General features: G+C 41.4%; 1 protein-coding gene across 1 annotated transcript; it reads left to right on the top strand.

The window, feature by feature from the left end:
• The first annotated feature begins 1938 nt into the window (after positions 1-1938).
• On the top strand, positions 1939-22794 carry SHISAL2A (shisa like 2A). The gene is made up of 4 exons (XM_064455743.1): positions 1939-2238; positions 11138-11277; positions 17267-17345; positions 22314-22794. Exons 1-3 carry the CDS (start codon positions 2057-2059, stop codon positions 17296-17298), a joined length of 354 nt encoding a protein of 117 aa, XP_064311813.1. The 5' UTR covers positions 1939-2056; the 3' UTR covers positions 17299-17345; positions 22314-22794.
• The last annotated feature ends 409 nt before the right edge of the window (positions 22795-23203 follow it).

Here is a 23203-nt window from a genome sequence, read left to right as displayed (position 1 = left end):
GGTCTCTAAAAAAGACCTCAAGTATCACAAGAGTCATGATTAAATCCTAACACGTAGTGACACTATTGACATAAATGAGGTAAAAATCCTGCCTTCTTGTCTTTAGTAACCAACTTCCTGTATATATTCTGAACAAGTTAATCCTCAATTTTATCATAAAACAATTGATCTGATTAAATCTGATTTCCTCTGAGCAGAACAGGTGATGAAATTACAACTCTCACAAAATCTAATGGTAATCTGGCCTTTCTTATTGTTCAATACTCATTGATTCCTCCTGGTTTCTCCCTTTCTCTCCCTTTCTGGAGTCTTTGCTCCAGCCACATCACTGTCATTCATTCTCTCACTTTGTGTAGTGCAACATCAAGTGTCGAGCCTGTTTTTGAGGTCTCTAAATTCTCAAATCACTCAAGCTTAAGGCACCGAACAGTTGAATAATTTGAATCTTACCTGGCTATTCACATATACATCTAAATATTAGGAAGGCAAATCTGTAATTCAGCAGACAGACTGTGATTTAATTTCTGCATTCATTTAAATTGGTGCTAAGTCAGGGCTGATTCCACAAAACAAAATCAACGAAGCAACCGAAGAATATTAATACTTTTTAGCAAGTAAAGTCAAACACCCTAATGTAGGGGGACTGCACGTAGTACTGGAAGATATCAGTGTCAGGGCTCTAGGTGACCACTAACAGGTCCTGATTGTCATCACCTGGGTCCTTACCACACCCACACCCTTTGCTCCTTGGTCCAGGAACCCCATTTAAGCTCATGCCAGGGCAGCCTGATCTTCCCTAGGCTATGCTGCAGATATGCCTGTGCTCAGTCCTGTCTCTGCTGGCTGGCCCTCCTGGATGAACTTTAGACCTATGTTGTAGGTAACTTGTCTTCTGTCTCCTGGATGGATCCTGGACTTGATTCAGTTGGGGACTGCTGATGGCACCTGCCACTGTCACCAGCCTGGCCTTGTTCAAATCCTGCAGGACTTCACCCTATTTGGTGAGGACACTGCCCCTCCCTAAACTGCCATTGCTCCTGGCTCTGGCTGCTTCCTGGCAGTCAGCTAGGAGACACGAAATGACCATTTGCCTGGATTTCATCTCAAGGCAAGACCTGAAATTAAGGTGTAAAGTGTTAGCTGAATTAATGTAGTCTTATTAATTCAAGTCAAGCTCTTTTGATACTGCACAGCTTCCATTCCTCTCTAAAACCTGAACTTTCCTTGAGGAGGTCACTTGTGTGGCAAAGCACTTGATCCAGGCTCTCTTGCAATCTAGAGAGGAGATGGACCTCAGCAGGGTCAAGGACTAGTTCCTTGGAGAGGGCAATGTCTGCCCATTGCTCTCTCAAAGACTTTTTGTTATCCTTGTTTCCAGGAGCCAAATCACATGCAGAGATGCACATGATGTGTGTATGCTATCTTGAGCTGAGACCTACCCACCTTTCCCTCAGGAGACGCTCTTTCATACAGGTAACACAATGACTGCCTGGGACCCCACTTTTTTTTTTTTTAAAAAAAAAAGTGGTCTAAGATGTTGAAAGGAAATGTCCTCTGGAAAGAATAGGAGGCTGATCTCTCAGAGGCATTAAATAGCATCTGGAGTTTTTATCCCCCATAAAACCAAGGGGCCCTGAGCCCAGCTGCTAAGGTGTGACCCCTCTTAATTACGTTCTTGCTTTGGCTGTCCTGAGGCCCCACCGAGGCTTATGGGTGGGGGTGGACACCCGAAGTGTCTCCTCAGCCCGGGATCTGAGGGAGAACCGAGAACCAAGCCCCAGCGAGAGACGCGGGAGTGCCGCCCCTGAGGTGCGCTCCCCCGGGGGTGACCGGCCCCGCACGGCCCTCTCCCTCCCCGCCGAAGGGCGGGAGGAGCTCTGCGCTCTCCCTTGCCTCAGGGCGCGGGCGGGCCTTGCGGCGACCCCGGGGGTGCGCGGCGGCTCCCACCCGCGGCCAGCGCAGCCCCTCTCCCGCCCGAGCTCCGCCCGCTCGCCGCGCCACCTCCCGCCCGGGTGCCGCCGAGGCGCCGGGCAGCCCGGCGGGCAGCCGCCGCACCATGAGCGCCGAGTGCAGCAGCTACCTCAACGCCGACAAGGTGCTGGTGAGCGGGTTCAGCTGCCCGCGGACGGGCGGCGACGCCCGCGCTGTGTACTGCTGCGGCTTCCAGGACGTCAAGTACTGCTGCGATGACCCTCACAGCTTCTTCCCCTACGAGCACAGCTACATGTGGTGGCTCAGGTAGGGCAGCGGCGGCACCCGCCCGGCCCGGTCCCGCATCGGGACCGGGCCGGGGCTCCGGGCGGGCGAGGCTCCGCAGCCCCGGGGGGCGGGAGATCCGTGACGGCCCGAGCTTGCCTGCGGGTTTGTGCTTCTGAGGTACTTGTAGCCGGGCGCTTTCAGGCTATCTTTGTCCCGCTGAGAGTAGCGGTAGAGCTGCAGCTGCTGCCCAGAGAGACTTCTGTTTGTGCCACAGTGGTTTCTGAAAGAAATAACGCGTGGTATTTGTAAGGAAGCGCTGGGAAACGCTCAGTGCCTGTGTACAGAGCATCCTGAGTGTCCCTCCGTCCTTTCGGTGTGAGGGGAACGGCTGTCTCGGGGCCTGAGCGCGTAAGAGGCTGTGTGCATGAAGTTCCCAATGACTTCAGCTACCTTCCTGCGTGTGTAGCAAGATCGAGCACTACATAACTTTCCACTTGGAAGACGGCAGATAATCAGACTTGTGCCCTCCTGAGTCAGCGAGGGGGTCCATCTACTCCAGACTGGATCTCCAGCAGTGGCAGTGACAGCTGCACGCAGCCAGCCTGGCTGCTTTTTGTGCCTGATTCTCCTCAGGCTCTTTAGCATCCATGCTGGCTGTGTCAGGGTGTTAGTACACCTCTGTATTGTGCTTTCACTATCGTTTTATGGACTTGCTATCCCTAATTTTGTCTAATCCTTTTCTGGACTTGCTTCTGCTGTGTGCTTCTGTAGCCGTGGTGGCAGCAGTTTTGAAGATGTATCAAACCTGTTTTAAGATATATCCTTTTACCTGATATACTGTTTCCTATTAGTTTTCTGGAGCGCCCTCTAATGTTAATATCGCGGTGTTTGGTGAACAGCAATTGTACACTCGGTTTATACAGAACATTCAAAATTTTTGAAGCATTTGGTGCATCAGTTCTCAGCTTTCACATCTCCAAACTGAGCAGTCTTAGTCCTTTTGGATTATCATTGAGGTAGGTACTCTGTCCCACTGATCATTTTAGTTGCCCCTCATCCATACCATTTTTCACTCCACAATGCTGCTTTTGGAGGTGCATAATCTGGAGCTGTGTACTCAAGATGTGGGTGTGGCAAGGCTTTCCACAGTGGCAAAATGCTACCTTCAGTCTTGCTCTTGAAATCCTTCTTGTTGGTGGCCAACAGTTTGTTGATGTCTTTGGCTGCCTGTGCACACTGAATCTGTGATTTCAGTGAGATGTCACTGATGATTCTTGAAAACTTTTCTTGAGTTCAGAACTACAAGTTCTGAGTTCATTGTCATGTAGGCTTGGTTTTCTTTATTTATACATTACATTATGTACACTGAAGCTAATCTACATCACTTTTGCCAGCTCATGCAGTTTTCTGCAAGTCTTCTGGCATTCCTTGACCTCATAGCATTTGATCATGAGAAACTCAGTTTTCATTCTTCTTCAGGTCATAGATGAAGACACTGAATAAAATCAGTCTTGGCACTGATCTCGGTGACTTCTCTTTATACTGAAAAGTGACCACTTAGCCCTCTGCTTTGCTCCTTATTCTTTTAAGCAGCCTTGAGTCTGTAACAGAATCTTTTCCCTAGTCCTGTGTCAGTTCAGTCATTTTAGTCCCGCCTTCAGTGTGGGGCTTTGTCAAAGGCTTTTTGAGAAGCTACCTATGTCTGCTGGGTTCCTTTATCTGTCTGCTTATTGATACTTCATAGACTCCAGCAGGTTAACAAGGCAGTATTTTCCCCTTACTGTAATGCTGACTCTTTAGTGAAAGATTTTGTCTCAGGAAGCAGCAATACCAGCAGCTTCCTGAGGGCAGAGTGTCGTAAGGAGGCAGATGGGGATAGTGGCTTCACCACCAAAGGACCTGTCCCTTGTATCCAAGTAAGGTGAGCAGGGCAGGCCTGGGCATAGCGGCTTGGGGATAATAGCCAGGGACAGATGCATTGCTGGCAACCCAGACGCACTCAGCACCCTGACATTGGCTTAGCAATATAATTTTTTTTTAACAGACCTTTCTGTCTTGCCCGGGGTGGAAGTCAGACTTACTAGTCTGTAGTTCCTGGATTCCCTTCCAGAGTCCTGTTTTAGGTTGGAGTTACAGTCCCAGGCTCTCAGTCCTCTGGCAGAGTGGCCTTATGTAATGATGGGTTGCATGCCTTGGCCAGCAGTTTTGCAAGTTCACATATGAATTCCTTCAGGGCTTTTGGGTGAATGCTATTCAGTAGTGTGGGCTTACTCTCATTTAATATCTTGTTTAATATTTAGTGTATAATTATTTAAAATCTAGTTTGGCACAAATAGTGTGTTGCATGTGGGAATCTCCCAGCCATCTGTACTGTGACTGACACAGAATTACTCAGCTTCTCTGATGTGAGAAGACATCCCCAAGTGTCCTTTTTTAAACTTTTCTCATCAGATACCCATACTGGTTTAATGTCATATGATTTTATTTTACTTAGTTTTTGACTATTTTAGTCACAGGAAGCCTTCTCAAGGTGGCAGAACTACTGAAAGATTAAGATAAAAAAACTTCTGCAGCTGGATGAGATGTTGTAGTGAAGACACTTAAAGCTTGGTATTTTCAGAAAGTACCTCAAAGAACTAGATCCCGTGAGAGGCTTTAATGACACACATCTCTGAGGGATCTTCCTTTACAAAGATTTTCTAGAGTCTGAGCAGTGTGACTGCTTTGCCTCCACCTAGACCAGAAATTTGGATCAAAACTTTGAAAGTTCAGGATTTGTTTTGTTGGGTTTTTTTGTTCCCCCCACCCTATGGCCTGAAGCTGCTGAAAGGATCCAAGGAAATTGCAATTGGTGGGATTTTGGTTGTGCTTAACTTCTGCCATGACTGTCTATATCCATCATAGAGAAGAGGTGAATAAATATAATCCTCTAAGCAAAGTTACTGAGTGGTTAGAATTTAAATTTTTGTCTTCAGAAGTGTTTTCCAATAACAAACCAAATCAGAATTTTTAGCTCCTATCACACTGGGAACCCTACAGTATTACAGCACTTTGAAAACTGTATACATTTGCACATGATAGTTCTACTATGTTTAAGAAAAATGTGAAAATAACATTTTCTGGTCTCAGAATGTTTTGGTGTTCACTGCCTTGCTTGTCTTTGTGTCAGACTGTTACTTGTATCAGTATGTAACAACCTTATGTTAAGATAATCCTTCAAATGCTTCTTACAGCTTTTGAGGACACACTTTCAAGACTTGAAACCCTTAAACTATTCAAAGAGTTAGCCAAACCAGCCAAGGTAGGTCTGGAGATTGAACATACTGAGGAAGGGAAAGGAGCTGGAAGCTTTCATGGGGGTGTAAGAGAACAAATCCCCCTTGGAAAGAACAGGTATTGTATATGTTTAATTAGCATGAATCTAATGAATCTACATTCCTTTAATATTTAACCTAAGGTTAGGGACAGGATATCTTGGCTATCAGTGATTATCCATTTAATCAAGGACCAGCGTTCCTTTTAGAAGAAAATTATGGAAAGTTGGCAAGGAAAATAGCCTTAAATTGTCCTTGCATAACACATGGTCATTTTGGGGTAAAAAGGGTTAGGGTACTTCATCTGTAAAGACCACCAAGAACCCAGAAGAGAGGAAGGCATGCACAAAGGAATCTGAAGCGGAGCCAAGAGGAGTGATGCAACCTATGTAGAAGAGAATGAATATGTATTAGATAGGTAGAATATATATGGACTTATTGTATAAATATAATGAGGTAGCCTGCTTTGGTGTGCTTGATTTGTGGAATACCATTGAGCAGCTAGGCTTGTGCAACACTGAAATAAACTAGCAATGTCTCTCCTGAGTGTGTGATTATTGACTCATTGCACCCTGGGCAACGAATCCGCTTTTTGGAACACATGGGAATTGTTGCAGGTTTTAATATACTCCAGAGCTTTAAGTTTCTCATCCTAAATCTTGATTTGCTTGAGTCCCCCCATTAATTTGAAAGCAGTGACTGAATGCACCATCAAGTCAGTGGTGGTATCTCAGGGATTACTTCTGCCTGGTGACACACCAGGTAGACTTTCAGGAAGCTATTGCATGTTTCTGTTGTGTTTTTCCTGCTGTGGGAGACATGTTGCCAGACCACTTGGCAGCCAGCTCTGATGGAAGCATTTCACGGAGAAACCAGCAGCCTAGGCAACCTGAAGCAATAGGTGCTCACAGTCCTATGCTGTTCTTTTTTTTTGAAAATCACTATTTCCTGTACTATGTTTAGAGCAATATACTGCACTATCCCTTGGCAAAATGGAACCATCTTTTCACCTACCACTCCTGTAAAAACTGCATTCTTTGACAAGTGCATCCTAACACCTGCTATACTAGGAGCTGCTGGACAGTCATAAATAACTGATCTTTGAGCAACTCTGACACATTTCATATTGTTGCCTGAATTTATTATCTGGAATTAATTTCTCACGTATCCTTTCTTTTTTTGTTGGTACTCAAAATCAGATAGTATAGGGTTTTTTTGGAGTTTTTGTTTTGTTAGAACAGCCTAGGTTCCCTTTCTGCACTTCTTGAAAAGCTGACCTCAGCAAAGAAGAGTAGAGGATGTGTTTTTTCTATGTCTTACAGCAGTCAAGAGCCCATGGAACAGGAAAGGGAACATTAGGAAAACGCAGGGGTGTACAAAATTCACCAGAAGGTTAGGCAGCTTTGAAACCACAAAACACGGATGCTGTAAAACACTAGTGAGCAAAAGAGTGAACAGCTCGCCCTTCAGAGCTATGTGCTGTGTATGTACATGCAATCATCATGACATCTACTTTACCTACAAAGCTGAGCAGAAGGGGAGGAATGCTGAGCATGTAGTATTTGTACTGAACTGTGATGCAGTTAGGCTTAGTCAGCACCTTATTTGTTTTAAAACTATTTTAGAATTGGTTCTAAAAAAATTTAGAATTTTTTTTGTCACTATTCAATTAAGTTGTATTTTGCAAATTTAATGGCTTCTTTCAGTATCAGATAGAATTACAGTATGCATTCCAAATCTGTACCTTTTATAAGTTTCATGTAATATAACATTTGATTAAAACTCTGGTAAGCCAGATATAGATTTTATGCAAAAAGCTTTATTAGTTAATATGCATAGAACCATCATGACCTAATGCTTTAGCCAAGCTTTGCTTAGCTGTACAGATCTCCAGAAGTCTGTTTTGTCTTTCTAAAATAGCAAGTCTTTTGTCCCTATGTGCCCATTCTTCCAGTCTCCTGGGAATATTTATCTGTTTGCTTTGCAACTACTACGTACAACACATCACTGCAGCAACAGCATTAGGAACATTTGATTCACTGTGATCCAGATGACTCATGAGCTTCCTTTTAATCTATCAGTGGACATACTGCATCTGCTTAGCCAATATTTAAATTTTTCCTAGCTGTTGTTGGTGTGGATGGACTAATATTATGGATGAAAAATTACTGTAGGTGTGTGATGCTGAGCATCCACTGGCATTTCTGTCAGTGGGAAACTGACATGCCCTGGGGAATCTGCTGACAGAGTGGAGCCTCTCTGCTTAGTAAAGCCTTTGGCTATGTAGAGATGTGTGGCAGTGCTGCAAGTGTGTATGTGGTGCTCAGTGTAATAGCAGTAGCAGCATCAGTCAAATGTGTGGTGTGGCTGTATCTTTATCATATGTAGAAAGTAACTTGGGAGAGTTCTGTTTGGTCTGCAGATCTACCAAACTTAGTATTGCTCATGTCTGAAGAATTGTGTAAATGCTGCCAGGGTTACCCCTAGGCATTCATTGCCATTTTTATGCTAGATCATTGTTCTGGGGCTGAGTGGATTATTAATGCAGAGGTTTTTGCTTGCTAATGAGTCCACAGCTTTGGGCAAGAGTGACTTTCTAGTTTGCTTTTCTAACATCCCTGCTGTCAGAAGACTGATCTTGAAGACACACCTTGAGGCCTGTAGGCTGTTATCATGTGGACCATAAACACCTGGTGTTTAAGTTAAAGATGGGTAGATGGCAAAATGTTTTTAGCAAGGGCTTTTCTGGATAGACATGCGGTGCCACAGTAATTGCTGTAGAATCTAGAGGACATGCTGAAGGACTGTCTTTATTTTCAGAAGATCATGATCACTAAAATGATCCGTGATCATAGTTACTTTGGTATTTTGTTTCTGACAACAGTTTAACTATTAAAAAAATAATAAAAGATTGTGTTCTGGTTAAGAAACTTCAGTGTTCAGAGCTATAGAAGGCATACTGAATTCCTCTGAATTAATTCAATAAATTAAGAAACAACTCCCCACCCCCAAACTTTAACCCAAAATTAACCTTAAAGAAATTAATCATATGTTCTAAGAGGGTTGATGTCTTCAGCATGTTGAGAACAATATGGTATTGAAACATGATGTTTAAAAAGAGTAAGTACAAACTGAATCTTAATTTCTGATTGATTTAGGAAGTGGAATCCAGGGTGTCTATTTGGGTTTGTGGTGCTGATCTCCATATTTTGGGTGAGATTTTTTCACATTGCTGCTGGAGCATGACAAAAACGTTTAGTAGTATGTAACCTATGATAAGACTTTGACCTGTAATAGGAAATACTGGAGAGTTCCTCAGGAACTGCTTTTCTACCATTTGTCATTTGTAACTCAAAAAGCATCTTACACAACCTAGGTAGTGACGCATTGTGCTGTACAATACACAACCATGTTGTTAACATCATCTTCTACAACTGCATGGAGGAGAGCTAGAACCGAGAATAGATGCCCAAATAGAAAAAACATATACTCGTTAATATGTACTTGATCTATTAAGCTTTAAGATAGCTGACTCTGCATAATGTTTGGATAATGGTGAGGAACCTCCTTTGTCCTGCACTGCAGACTGTCATTTAAATGGAATCTTAAAATAAGGCTAGCGTTGACGTGGCAAAAAAAGCACAAACACATGTTTCTGAAGAGCCTTTGGGTTTGTATTACTTCCTCAAATAGATTCAGCTGTGGAGATCATTCTTGATTTGATGGCTGCTCACCTCAGCCTCCTGTAGTGTAGTATATTTCTTTTGTTATGTCCATTTGAGTCAAAGTGTTCCAAGTGAAAATGCAAAAATGAGGCCAGAACCCAGGTGAGATCTCTGACTGTAAGGACATATTGAGCTTCCATATTAAGCGGAATATTGCTTGCATGTAAGTTCTGTTTGAGCCAAAAAATGAGAAATTTTGCTTTATATATATATATATATATACACAAACATATAAGGACACTCTAGTTCATGCAGGTGATAGAAACCATGAAAAATCTTCATAAGAGTAAAGCTATTCTTTCCAGAACTAATAATTTTGCTAGTAACAAATTATTTGAGTTGCATAAGGAGCTAAATGTTGCACAAACCTCATTAATGTATCTGACAGATAACTAATGAGAACTGCATCTTAAAGTCATACCAATATATGCTGTTCTCATCCTGCTGTTTGTAAGAGTTTCTCCTGTGGACATATCTGTCTACTGGTGTTATGGGAGCTTGTAGAGAATCTTTACAGTAGCTTGAATGTAAAATTCATAAAAACATCCCGAGGCACAATTCTTTTCATCTCCCTGCAAGGCCACAGTAGAAGTGAATTCTTACTGATAGCAATGATATATAAAGGCATTTTTATCACTAGAGGATAGAGTTCATAGAATTTAAGACATTCACCTCTCATCTGTCCTTTATACATCCACCAAAATTGCAAATATACCAGAGTAGTAATATAAGGATTCTCAGTCCTCGGGTTCTCTTCATCTGTGACCAAAAGGCTGCTGTTTAATTTCATCAGAGGTCAGTGTCTTTGGCTTGGACTGTAGAATAGAGGAATGGAACACTGAATATATCAATGGCCCAGAAGAGAACAGTAAATGATAGCTCAACTGTATTGTAATCGGTCCTTTATTTCATCATGAGAATTTTATATTAGGAAAAGACTTGGAAAGAAGGGTTGGAAATAAGGAAACTACTAAAGAGATTTCTGTATATACATATAATATCTCACTGGATGTCTATGATAGAAGTATAAAGTAACTTCTATCTTGCAGAGGTAATATCTTGATAAAATCTGCATATACTACTGTACATTTGGCCTCCTGAATATTCTGTTCCTGTTCCTTTGATGCCTTTGATATTGTGTGTAAATTAATCCACCTGTAGTTTTTGTTTAACCTGAAAAAGTTCATAGAAGAACTTCTCCAATCTTGATTTGAGATTTACTGCATTAACACAAAGGCACAGCAGTGGTCACAGTGCTCTGTCCTGCTCTACAGAGCTGCTAAGAAAATTGAATAACATGGCTTGCACGTTTTTTATCCCGTTTTTATGGACATGTGAGAAATCTGTGACAAATATATATCTGAAGTGCTCCAACAGGCTCTTCTTGCAATAAAAACAGCATTTCAGACTGAAAATATAGCTTTAATAGTCATGTTGTTTGAGGAAAAAGAGTTTGCATGGGCTGCCTAAAGCTCTGGAATCTCTCTTTGTGTGAGCATGTGATATTTATGCAATATTATGCTTATCTGCGAATATGCACTACCTTCGAGAAGTGTTTGATCTCTCTGATACCAATTACTGCATGAAGTTATTTCTGATTTTCATAAACACAGATTAAATCAGACTCATGGGTAGTATGCATAGGTAACATGAAATGTCACTAAGGACCAGATGTTCAACTGCTGTGTGATGACACTGACCCTTCTGAGTGAGGGCAATGAAATAATGACAGCTTATGTGACCTGGGTATTGAGCTCTAAACTTATGTGTGCAGTAAAAGTACACAGTCATTCCCCTGCCTGAGTACAAGTAACCTCCAGACACCATTCTGACCATTGTTTTAATGGGTATCCCATGCTGTTTGTAAACTTAATTTCTTTGTTTTTTCTCTCTTTGCAGTGTTGGAGCACTCGTGGGCCTGTCGATAGCAGCAATGGTCCTCTTTGCTTTTATCATCACTGTGTGTGTTCTCTGTTATTTGTTTATCAGCACGAAGCCACACAGCAAACTGGATACTGGTTTAAGCTTACAGATGGCAGGTAAGACCAGTTGTTATTGACATACGTTGTCTCCTGCAGAGGAAAAGCCTTATTCCATCTATTAAATGGATGTGGAGGAATCCAACAGCGCATGTTTTCTTGCTGATGGGGATCTCAAGATGTAGTCAAGCTATCCTGCTGTTTCACCTTCTGAATGAAATCTGTACCAAACTCAAATGAAAACATTTTGCACAAACTCAGTATATTTATTTAGTAGTAGGAAGAGTGTAAAACTTTGCATTACTGAGTAAAGGTGCAATAAGTAAGTCCATTTATCAAGAAGAGGCTTAGTAAGTTAGTTGCTCTGGAATTCCTGTCAAGAGTACATAAGCATATAGTAGTGATTTCATTCTAGGAGTAAGAATCTCAAAAGAGACTTTAAGTGTATTTTCTTGTGGCAAGGAGACATCTTTTTTTTTTTTTCCCTTCCTGACATGGGATCCAGTCTTTGAAATCTAAGACTCATTGTTTCAGTCCCAGTAGTCCATGCCTTTGTGCCCAAACTGTGTCACTGGATGCTAGCGGGAACAGCTCATGTAGCCAGCGCTAGCCTACTTGCACGGGAAAACCTGTTGCTGTTGCTACATTTCACTGCATTTGTGAGATCTGTCTGCAAGTTTTGCTGGCGGGATGGGGTGTGATAAGTTTCACCCCTTGTCTTGCACTTCCTACATGCTTAAATGTGTATTCAGTAGTTCAACCAGTAAAGCTGTAGTAAGTAAAGGGAACGTACTTATTTAGGCCTTGGAAATTGAACAAGTTGAAAAAGAGGAATAATTATTGAAAAAAAAGTCCCCTCACCTCAAATTCTTTTTTCTTATTTTACTAACTTTTAAAATGCTTCCATAACTGCATGGCAATAAATGACCAATGAGTTACTGAAATTATAGCCTATTATACAGCAGTATGCCTCCTCTTGAGTGTCTAGTTAACAGACTACTTCATACCATACTTACTATGTATTCTTTTGTTTTCCAGAGAGTGCAGGCTTTGGTCTAGAAGTGGTTTATAGGGCCATCAGGAAATGCAAAGCCTCCCTTTGGAGCTACATAAGTTGAACAAGCTGCTGAAGTGAAAGTCACACATTCAGCAAACTGCTACTAATCTGCAAATTGAAAACTTCACACCTGGAAAGAGAGGGTAGAAATAAGACCTGCTACTTAGAATGGCCTAAATAAACTCTTGGGTGGGATGAACAAAATGCCTGGTGATCTTTTACAAGATGGTTGTGTTCTAATTATAACTGGCATTATGCTTTTGAATGTGTTGCTGTTTAACTTCCTCCCTCAGGTTTTCCTGCTATGGCATCAGCTCTTAATTCATTGCCAGGACAGCAGTGCTGTTTTTCTCATGCTTTGTATTTTTGTGCCAGACATGTTTGGCATATGGGGAGCTGGGAAGGAGGCAGGTGTTGTTGCACTGCTGCTGCCAAGTGATTCCATCTTTCTCTACAACTTGAACCCTGCGGCAAAACTGCATCCTGCTTTGGCATCAGAGATCATTCCTCTCTTCCTATCATGAGGCAAACAGCATCCCAGGCTCCCCCATCGATGACCCAGCATTCATGTAGGCATCCAGTCTCTCATGATTCCAGGTGTTACAACTTCAGGAAGTGGAGACATCTTTGCTTTTTTCTGACTGTATCCTATGTTGTTTTGAGCTTTATCCAGACTGCATTTCTTTGTATTTAAATACTGTTTTGACTTTGCTCTCATCCTGTGTTTTTCACTTTTATTATTCTGCTTCTTTGGCTGCTCTGAATGACAATTATTTCACATCTAAATTCTGATAGCTTTAGCTGTTGATGAGGTGGGTTGCCAGAAATTGAAAGCCAGTTGCTTTACCAAGGTTGAGAGACGTTTTGAAAATGTCGAAGGATTTCGTTGGCAAGCCTGGGTGCTTATCTTCATCATACTTGGGTTTCTTTTTGTGGAAGTCATGCAAGGTCTGAGTATTGTATGAGATGACTGGTTAGCTGCTTTCAGACCTGCGGAACAATAAAAGCAGCGTCTCTCCTCTTTCAGTTCTGAGATTTGAGCATAATCATATATAAGCAATAAAAATGAATTAAAAAAATCAGAACAGTTTTTAGAAGCGTCAGAAAATTTTAGGCCTAAGGACCGTGAGTTGTAAACTGTGAACTCATTTCAGCCCTGCTTTTTCTGAACTAGCATAATCTTGCCTTTAAAAGAAGGCTGTGTCACACATTAGGTGTTGTGCAACATCTGTACCCCTGGAGCATTCAGCGAGTACTTATTTATGAAAGCAGTATTTTTTGTTATATTCAATTTCACCCATAGTATATCAGCTCAGTTGGAGTTTTGTATTTCATTAAACATACAATTGATTATTGTATGCCTTTCCTCCCTCATGTGACAGTCAAGATTGGTCATTGTTCTGTGGGCTCATCCAAGATGTCCTAAATATAGAATTGAAATTGTTGAATTTTTATGGAAATAATTTCAAGACCTATCATAAATCTAACAATAAACTGGATGTGTGGTCTTTGTTAAAGTTTTTGATTCTGCAAAAGGCAGATCAGCTGGAATGTGCCTCTATTTAGTCTTGAACAAATGGTCTTCAATAGCATCAACACAGATATTAAATATGAGTTTCCTGAGTTACCTAAGCATGTTGTTAGCCCTAGCAAAAATTGGCATTTTAATCTGAGAACAGAATTTAAGGAGAAATGAGCTGTTACTGGTGTAGACCAGGAGTAACTACTTAAATGCTAATGGAGTTATACTCATGTCTATTTGTGGTATCACAGTGTAGAATGCAGAGTAGATCCCTTATATGCAAGACAGTGTGCACAGGCAAACAAGATCCCATATCTCAAGGAGATCTAGTATTTCTCAATAAAAAGCAGCAATGTACTTTATTTGCCTCTTTCAGTGAAATCTTCTCACCGGCAAAATCTCAGTTCTTTATACATTGCTTTCTTATTGTTTGCACTGTGCCTCAGAATGCGAGGTTCACCTAGGATTTGGCTCGTGGGTTAATGGCCTGTCTTACTGAAGTGTCAAAGTGCTTCACAGTTTTTCCTCTATTTATCCTCATGGCTACCTTTCTGAAGTAGGGAGATGTTAGCCCCATCTCACAAAGAGACAGAACTGCAGGGAAGTGTTGTATTTTTAATGCTTTGTGTGTCTGTTTAGACATTAGTGTCCAGTGGAATTTTGAAAGGACATCACTAACCAGAAGACCTTTGTCCTTTTGCTTATGATATCTCTAAAAACACAGCTCTAAGACTAGCTTGACACAGGAATTATGTGATACAGAGAATTGAGCCATGTTTTTTGAGACCAAGGTGAATGATTTGAATAAATCATTGGAGCATCCTTTTTCTTAGCATAGTGAACTTGCTTTTTAATCGTAGAGGTTGCTCAGTAAGCTCTTTCTGAGAGAAAGAATTTTTCATTGAATTTATTGTAGGTGGTTCTGTTTCTCCCATTTGAAGGCTGGAGAACTATAAAAGTGTTTCTTCTCGGTAAACAAAGGCCCCAAAGAAATCCGAGCCCTGAGACTGCAAATATTACGGATTTTCCCAAGATGAAAGGGAATTTGGTCATATGCTTTGTTCTCCTTCTAACCAAAAAATACTTCTCTTCATGCAGAAGGCTTATCCCCTTCAGAATGTAGGGACCTAGGGAGTCGCAAGATTGCAAGTGTTTTGTTAAGGCTGAGTGAACAATGCTGGATCTTCCGGGGAAGGTGAGGACTGAGTAAAGATTGCATAATTGTCAGGAGAGGAATTGTAAACAGGCAGAAAAGGAGGAATGTAGAGGTGTATCTGCTGCTCAGCACTGGGAGAAGGTAAGGTGCACATACACTTCTCTCAAACAGGCAGCTGAAGGCAGAGGAGTGGCCATCTGTGCTGGCCCCTTAGAATGAGTTTTGCCATCAGAGAAAAAAAGGTGGGTAGAGACTCTCCACCTTGGTGACTCAAACATTTTGCAAAACACATTTTCTGAGTTGCCTCTGTATTTCTGCCAGTGTTAGTCAGGGAAGACCTTCGGGGTGAGGTGTCCTATACTACTGCAAAGTGAGAATAGGAAATTACATTTTATGACAGTAACTAACATTTTCCTTTAAAACTTAGCACAGGAAGACCTCTATAATGCATTCGGAGTCAGACAGCAGGAACCTTTGGGTTGGAGTGTGAAGAGAACTGCGGCCTTGTAAATTACTCATAAGTGCTGGGAAAAATGTGTTTTAATAGAAGAGATTAAGTCCTTGTTCTTACAAAGCAGTGACATCATGATATGCAAAAGTTCATGGTTTAATTTCATAATAAGGAAAAAGTCAGATCAAAAAGTAGTCAGATTTCCTTCCTGGCCCTATTTCTGTCCTTAATTGAAGATTCCTCATGGGGCACTATTAAAATAAATGACACATTCAGATCTTTTGATGAAAAAGCACCAAACTGTCACACTTTCTCCTCCTTAGCTCAGCAGAATTATCTAACTCTACTGGTTCCAAAACCAGATAGCTGCTGTCTGAATTCAGAGACACTGTGCTTGGTTTTTTGAGTATAGGTTGATAGCTTTGATTTCTAGGTTTATCGGTAATTTCCACTATGATGGTCTTTCTGCAGTTGGCCTTAAATTTTCCCCAGTTAGGCTACTTTTCTCTTTGCCACCTATCAGTCTCAGATATTTGTATATAGGAAAAAACAGCCAAATGGGCTCAATCATAAAAAAGACCCAAACCACCAGACTCCCTTGGCCACAAGGGCACATTTCTCGCTCATGGTCAACTTTCTGTCCACTAGCACTCCAGCAATGATGCTGGAGGGGATGGAGAAACTCCTGAGAGGGCCAGGGAGTGGAACAATGGCTGTGGGTGAGCTGGAGAGCAGAGACAGGGTGCTTGGGGAGAGATATGAAGCGGAAGATGGGAAGCATGCACAGAGATTTAGGGCAGAGAAGAGAAATAGGAGGAACTCAAAGTACGAACTCAGCTCGTTTATGGAGATGGGGACTAACGTAGGAAGTGAAGTAGCAGAAAATTAGGACTGGAATCAGAGTGCAGAAAGCAGGAAAGGAATGAAAGAATGAATGTAAGGTAAGAAAGAAAAGAAATTAAGTCCAAAGTGTAGTCAGAAAAGTCTCTCCTTCTAGAGCTTTGTTTCCCTGCTGTCAGCAGGTATCAGTGATACTACTGGCAGAGTATCTCTCTTCTCCCTTCCTGACAGTGACCCACTGCAGACTGCTTTTGCTTTGGTTATTCTGTCCAGTTGGGCAAACTCAAGCTGTCTGCACTGAATCTAAAGATTCCAGCTCCTCTGCTCCAAGCAGGTGTCTGTATCAGTTACCTGGTGGATTTTTTAATTCATTATTATTTTAACCTATGAAGCTGTGCTCTGAAAAACAACATTCAAATATTACTAAGCTTCGAAACCAAGGACTCAAAAGATGGGAGATGCCAGAACTTAAGATTTTCTAGGCAACTGGTGAAATGCCTAACTAAAAGTTGCTTTATTTCTTCCTGTCATCCCTTCATTCTTTCTGAAAAACAAGGGTGAAACTTTTTTCATGCAAAGAAGTATTGCAAGCCTCCCTCCATGCTGTGCTTTGGGATAACTGGATGAAGGCAGTAGTGACTGATCATGTTTGGAGGGGGGTGAAAGGTTGAGATTTCTGATCTGTTTTCTTGAATACGGGAATTTTTTTCTGCCATTTCTCTTAGGACGCTCTCCAGTTTCCTGCTATAAGTCCTACTTATACCACAGTGCTGCTGCATTAAACTGTTCTTCATCTTTATGTTCATTCTTTTTTAATACAAGTAAGTTAATAATTGCAGCCTCCCATAGGCTCAGGAATAGAAATTGGAATGGCTCTTGTCTATCCCATCCCCTAAAGATTGTAGAAGAAGATTCCAGGAACTGTGGTTTTTTCTAGTGCAGTGGGCACGTCTATGTATTACTACTTGCAGCTAAAGGAAGAACAATGCTGTTAGTTTTGCTAAAAATGTTTTTGTTTTACAGACAGTGAGTCTAGAGGGAATTCATTATGTTGAAAACCAGAGCCACTGTATGGATTCTACCAATGCTGTAATGAAAACAGGTACAGTGAGAACATTTCTTTTCACCTTACTCTATTGTATTTGTGTACCCTCTGCTTTGTTTTATATTTGGTGATGCAGATATGATAAGCATTTTTCAAAATGCCATGTTTCTTTATATGTTTTTTTAGCTTTCTGAAAAGAACTAGCAAACTGTCTGTTTGATTTTCTGGCCTTGCACAGGGAAATATTTGCAGACACTTGAACAGAGTCCTTTCACAGAGAAATTTCGTCTTGATTTACTTGTACATGAATACTCCTTCACGGTGGCGTGCCAGATAAGGTTACATTCCCCTTATACTGTCTTTGTCCTTTCCCTGATCCTGTCCAGGATGCACCAGAGCTTACTAAGGAGGCAGCCATCATAACTTACCATTCAAAAGAAATTCTTTAGTGATGAAGTGCTAGAAAGGCTCCTGTGTGACAAAGGGTAAGAGCTGTGAGGTATCTGGTGGGTAGTTTAGTCATATTCTTCTTCTTGGGGATGCTACCTACAAGTGCTCAGTCGAGTCTGATAAAGAATTGAAGAGGATTATCTTGCAAAAAAAGAAGTTTCTTATGTTGACTTGATTTTTAGGCAGAAATCATGTTTAAATGTCAAAGTGCCTATGGCACACACAATGCAAAAAATAGTATTTAAAATGTATGCCAATACAGATGAATTGTACTTCAGACTGAAGAAGAATTTATGAATAATGCAAAAAACTTCAGATGGCATGAAACGTGCATTTCACTTTGTGCAGGGGGTGAAATCTCTTGGCTAAAGAGCCACAGAATGTGAGAATAGCCGTAGATCAGTAATTTCTGCTACAGAAAAAAAAGTAGACTTGTTTGCTCAGCAGTTGTTCTTAGATCAGCAGCAAAGTAAATGTGTCACAGTTCCCTGCTTCTTATATTTTCTCTTGTACCCTTAAAAAAAGCCATCCTGTGCATCATAACTGCAAATGCATCTTTCTTGTCATTCCTTATTATCAGCGTAACAGGTTGGTTTGGGCTGCTTGTCCTCATGCAAATAGTTGAGTGTAACAACGCTAATTTTGAAACTCCTAACCACCTCCACACATTTGGTCTTGGTTTGTTTTTTTTTTTTTTCTGCTGTTGCAAATGAAGTGGCTTGTGGGAGAAAAATGGCATGGGAAGACTAAAAAGGATCCTGCAGTCAGAAAGCCGTCTGTAGTGAGAAAAGCCAAAAATATCTGAGGCAGGCACTAAGTACTGAGATGAGACCTCAGTTCAGGTCTGTGAATGTGGTATTGCTATCTGAAGGCCATGAGCCTCTCATTTCCTCATGCTTCAGTTTGCCTGCCTTCCACCGTGTTATAGAGACTAATGTTTATGGAGTGCCCCGAAGTGTAGCCTGCTAACCACTACTGCTTACAGGAAGAGACAAACAGAGGGAGAGAATTGAAAGGCCAGCTGCAAAGGACTTTTTCTGTAGGGTTTGAATGCACACATTATATAAAGACCAAAAAACGTAGATGCTTTTTTTTGTGGATTAGTTATCCACTCCTTTTCTGTTGGCAAAATGAGTCTGGCATTATCATGAAGACTCAGAACACTTGAGATGTCTTTTTGGGCTAAAACCAGAAAAACTATGCCCTTAGCCTGTGAGTCTTTTTGCTTCCAGATCCAGAATGGAGCAGCTGGGAACTTTCCATGAAAACGAAAAGGGAGAACTTTTCTAAGTTTTCTTTTCTGAACTTCAACAGATAATCTGGTTAAGTGTTGGTAGAAATTCCAGGTCTCTAATTGCTTTTTGTCCTCTGCTTTTCATGTTGCCTGCCTGTTGCAGATTTCATGCCTTCTCCTGTTACGGGGAGCCCCTTCACAGTGCAGTGATAAGCCAGAGTCCATCAGGGACTGCAAAATTTCCACCACTGTGAGAAACCTACGTGCAGCAATTAGGTTTAATTTAGCATGCATATTTTTTCTGCCAAATTCACTGGGCTTTAGGAACAGGACTCCCTATGCCCTTGCAACTGTTTAGCATACAATTCAAGCTTGTTTGCATGCTCTTTTCAAGCACAAGGACAAACACAGCTCTTAGCTTTAAAAAGGGAAAGGAGAGGATCTAGGCAGCTGGAGGCATCACTTCTAACTAGGATGACAATATATCAAATTATTAAACAATCAAGATATCCACAAGAAAAGTCTGACACAGGTTCCATGAAGACAAATCATAACAAATCAGTCTAATTTCTCTCTTTGTCAAGGTACTTTTGCCTGTCAGATAAATAGGAACAAGTGGCTATGACTTAGAGGTCTTTATGAAAATGTAGTCAAAGAGAAGTTTTCAGTGTCTCATTCTCAAATGCATTTTTGGAGGGAAGGATGTCTCAGTACTCTATTCCAGTTAAGTAGTAAGAGCTTGCCTGAAAGAGTAAAGAGCATATATATAAAATTATGGATGACACCACCCTGGGAAGTGTTGCAAGGCTCTGGGAGATAAAATTACCTTTCAGAATTGTCTCAGTACCCTGGAAAAATGGTCTGAGATCAAAAAGACATATTACAATAAAGATAAAAGCAAAGTACTGCACTTCAAAAGGAGAAATCAAGCCCTGAAATATACCTAAGGGAGAATAACTAAGTAATTTGGGGAAAAAATATCTGGGGATTTACAGTATGCCATACACAGAGTATTGATGTGCTCTTTTAGTCTGACATACTGAAGAGGGGAACTGTATATAGGACGTAAGGTAATAATTTGCTCCAGTTAGTACTGGCAGTGCCTCTGTTACGGTAATGCTCTCAGGGGTTGACATACTGGAGAAAAGAGAAAACGGAGAAAATTATAAAGATTTTGGAACAGCAGGACAGGATTATGTTGGCTTAAGTCTATAAAAGATGAGTGGCAGTGTTCAGTTATGTAAAAGAGAGGACAGCGATTATTTTCCCTGTCTATGGCAAGGCAGGGTAAGTAATATGCTGAATTTCACATTGAAGTAGATCCAGATTTAGTAATAGAATATCTTCCAAACCATAAGGGTAGAAGGAGTACTGGATCCAACCAAGGAGGCAACTGGTGGGACTTTCTTCCAAGGACATCTTGACCAGGCTAGACTCACACTTGTCAAAGTGAGATAGATGAAGGGTCTCTAAACCTTAGTGTGGCGGGGGCTGTGTCTTAGCCCCAGGCATCCCTTACGCCACACCAGTAGCCCCTGGCTTTTGCTAGACTGTGTCCAGGTCTGGGAAGGAAATGTCTGTCAAGCTGCTCTGAGTAGAGACAGTCTTGGGTGCTGTGTCAGGCTGTGTGGGTCTGCACCCTAGTGTGTAGAAGAAGTGATGGCCATAATAGGAACATCTGAGCTCCCTTCTGATCTGGCATTTAATCAGAAATGCTGTATGTGGAGATAGGATAGAATATTTCAGCTGGAAGGGAGCTACAACGAATATCTAGTCCAACTGCCTGGCCACTTCAGGGCTGACCAAAAGTTAAAGCAAATTATTAAGGGCATTGTCCAAAGGCCTCTTAAACACTGGCAGGCACAGGGCATTGACCACCTCTCTAGGAAGCCTGTACCACTGTTTGGTTTCCACCCTCTTGGTAAAGAAATGCTTCCTCACATCCAACTTAAATCTTCCCTGGTGCAGCTTTGAACCATTTCCATGTGTCCTATCACTGGATACCAGGGAGAGGAGATCAGCACCTCCCTTTTGACTTCCTCTCCTCAAGAGGCTATAGAGAGCAGTGAGGTTGCCCCTCAGCCTCCTTTTCTCCAAACTAGACAAGCCCAAAGTCCTTAGTTGCTTCTCATAGGACATTCCTTCCAGCCCTTTCACCAGCTTTGTTGCCCTCCTCTGGATGCCTTCGAGTACCTTGATAGCCTTCTTAAACTGTGGGGCCCAGAACTGCACACAGTGCTCCAGATGAGGCTGCACCATCACTGAATACAGCAGGATAATCGCCTCTTTTGACTGGCTGGTTATACTGTGTGTGTGCCCTCTTGGCTGCCAGGGCTTACTGCTGACTCATTGAGCCTGCTGTCAACCAGATGGCAATACTGGGGGAAGGTACAAATCTATGTTTATATGTATCCCTCATATGTTTTGGTTTAAGTTGGTCAGGAATGTATAACCATCCTCAGAGCCTTAAGCAGAAGAAAATCTAGAATCTACAAAAAGTATCACTGATAAATCAGATAAGAATCATTCCTCTCGATGAACCAGTCTTGAAGTGAAGTTCTTTGCTGGTTACGATGCACTTTGCTGCTAGTTGCCATCTGCCTTGAAATCCAAGGTTTCACACTTCAGAACTTCTGTCAGTAGCTGAATTAGCTCAGATTTTCTGGCCAGATTTCAGTGCATGTCCATTGTTTTTTGCATATCCAGACAAAAATCTGCTTCTAAACCCAGCTGTACCAACAGCTGTTGTGCTTCACCTCAGAAGCAATCCTGTTTTAATAAGGAGTAGAGTGATTTCTTTATATAGAAATTCTTCAGGTGTAGTTTGGAATATATTTTGGTATCCTTTGGGATTTAAGGCACACATTGTGAGTATGTCTACCAAAAAAAAAAAAGAAACATGCAGTTTATTGTAGATATTAGTGGTGCATTTTCCAAGAAGCACTGCACGGAAATGTTAGATGAGTGACTCTGACTCTGTCTGCTAAGCCTTTTTTTGTTTGTTTTAGCACCATTGTGCCTTGAGCATTTATGACATGCAAAGTGAAATCCTCACACAGCAGAGGAGCAACAGCAGATCTACCCATCCACGTACATCCCCAGAGAAGACATTTAGTGTTTCATATCTGCAGTGATGCCCTTCAGAGGTGTAATTCTTCACATGATAAAAGTTAGGAATTTAATGAGATACTTGGAAAGGAGTAATCCTGGTGAAACAGATTGAGCTGTGTGATTTGTTCTGGATTTGTTTGTAGCATCTCCTCATCAACTCTGCTGTGCAGCAGAGGAAATGTATCCTTCCCTGTTCAGTCTAATTCTTCACTGGGATTGGTATTTTGTAGATAGAGCTGCATCCTTCACAAGGCCCCCACTGAAACAAGCCGTTGACAGAGCCAAGTGGCTTCAAGAGATTTCCTGAGCCACAAGGAGGAACTGTGACTGAGAGCCACAAGAATCCGACTCACCCTTCCAGAGGTGTTTGCTGGCTGTTACAACCATTGTTGATAACCAGAGGCCAGTCTGAAGCTGTGCCAGGATTATGTATTCGTGTATGATTACTGTACTGAGAAGTAGTATATTTTCATTTACGCATACGAGCTAGTCATTTTCATGTAAATTGTAGTCTTCATGCTGTGCAGTTCCAATGAGATAACTCAGTCGTCAAGCAGAGTAGAATTTGGCACACCATGTTGATGAAGATTTATTTTAAGCTTTCCCTGTGTGCCGTCTTCATGTGGTGTCTTCACGTCATGAATATGGTTGTCTTTAGCCAAATGTGATTGTTCAGTGCACAAACATATGTAAATGCAGTACCTCAATAAAATCTGGCATTTGTTTGTGTTGTATTTTTCTTAATTTGTCATTTTCCCCTACCTTTGTTTCCTCAGAAGATTCCTGCAGATCTTAAAATTACCTTGATGGGAGAGTTTTCCAACAAAAAAGTGAAGGTAGTAAAAAGTGAATTTTTGTATGGAAGTTTTTATTTCAATAGCTGTTTTCATAGGAAACAGTAAATGCTGAAATGAATTGAAATAAAAATCCACAAATGTTTTGCAGATTCCACATCAAAATATGTTGGAATATTTATTGAAGCAAACTTTAAAAATTTTCCGGTAGTGTTCCAGGTTGGAGCACTAAGTTGTGAAGTGTTGAACTTTCTTCAGGTAATTAGAGCTCTAATTGCACATTTTTATTTCCCCAGAAGCCTTAGGAACAACCAACGTAGTCTTAA

The sequence above is a fragment of the Phalacrocorax carbo genome, chromosome 6, assembly GCF_963921805.1.
Source record: "Phalacrocorax carbo chromosome 6, bPhaCar2.1, whole genome shotgun sequence".
NCBI lineage: Eukaryota > Metazoa > Chordata > Aves > Suliformes > Phalacrocoracidae > Phalacrocorax > Phalacrocorax carbo.
This window is presented reverse-complemented; position numbering and strand designations above follow the sequence as displayed.

Excerpts from the sequence above, each read along its gene's own strand:
- SHISAL2A (XM_064455743.1), top strand. The coding sequence starts at position 2,057 with ATGAGCGCCGAGTGCAGCAGCTACCTCAACGCCGACAAGGTGCTGGTG. Across the intron at positions 2,239-11,137 it reads AGCTACATGTGGTGGCTCAG|TGTTGGAGCACTCGTGGGCC; the intron begins GTAGGGCAGCGG and ends CTCTCTTTGCAG. Across the intron at positions 11,278-17,266 it reads TTTAAGCTTACAGATGGCAG|ACAGTGAGTCTAGAGGGAAT; the intron begins GTAAGACCAGTT and ends TTTGTTTTACAG.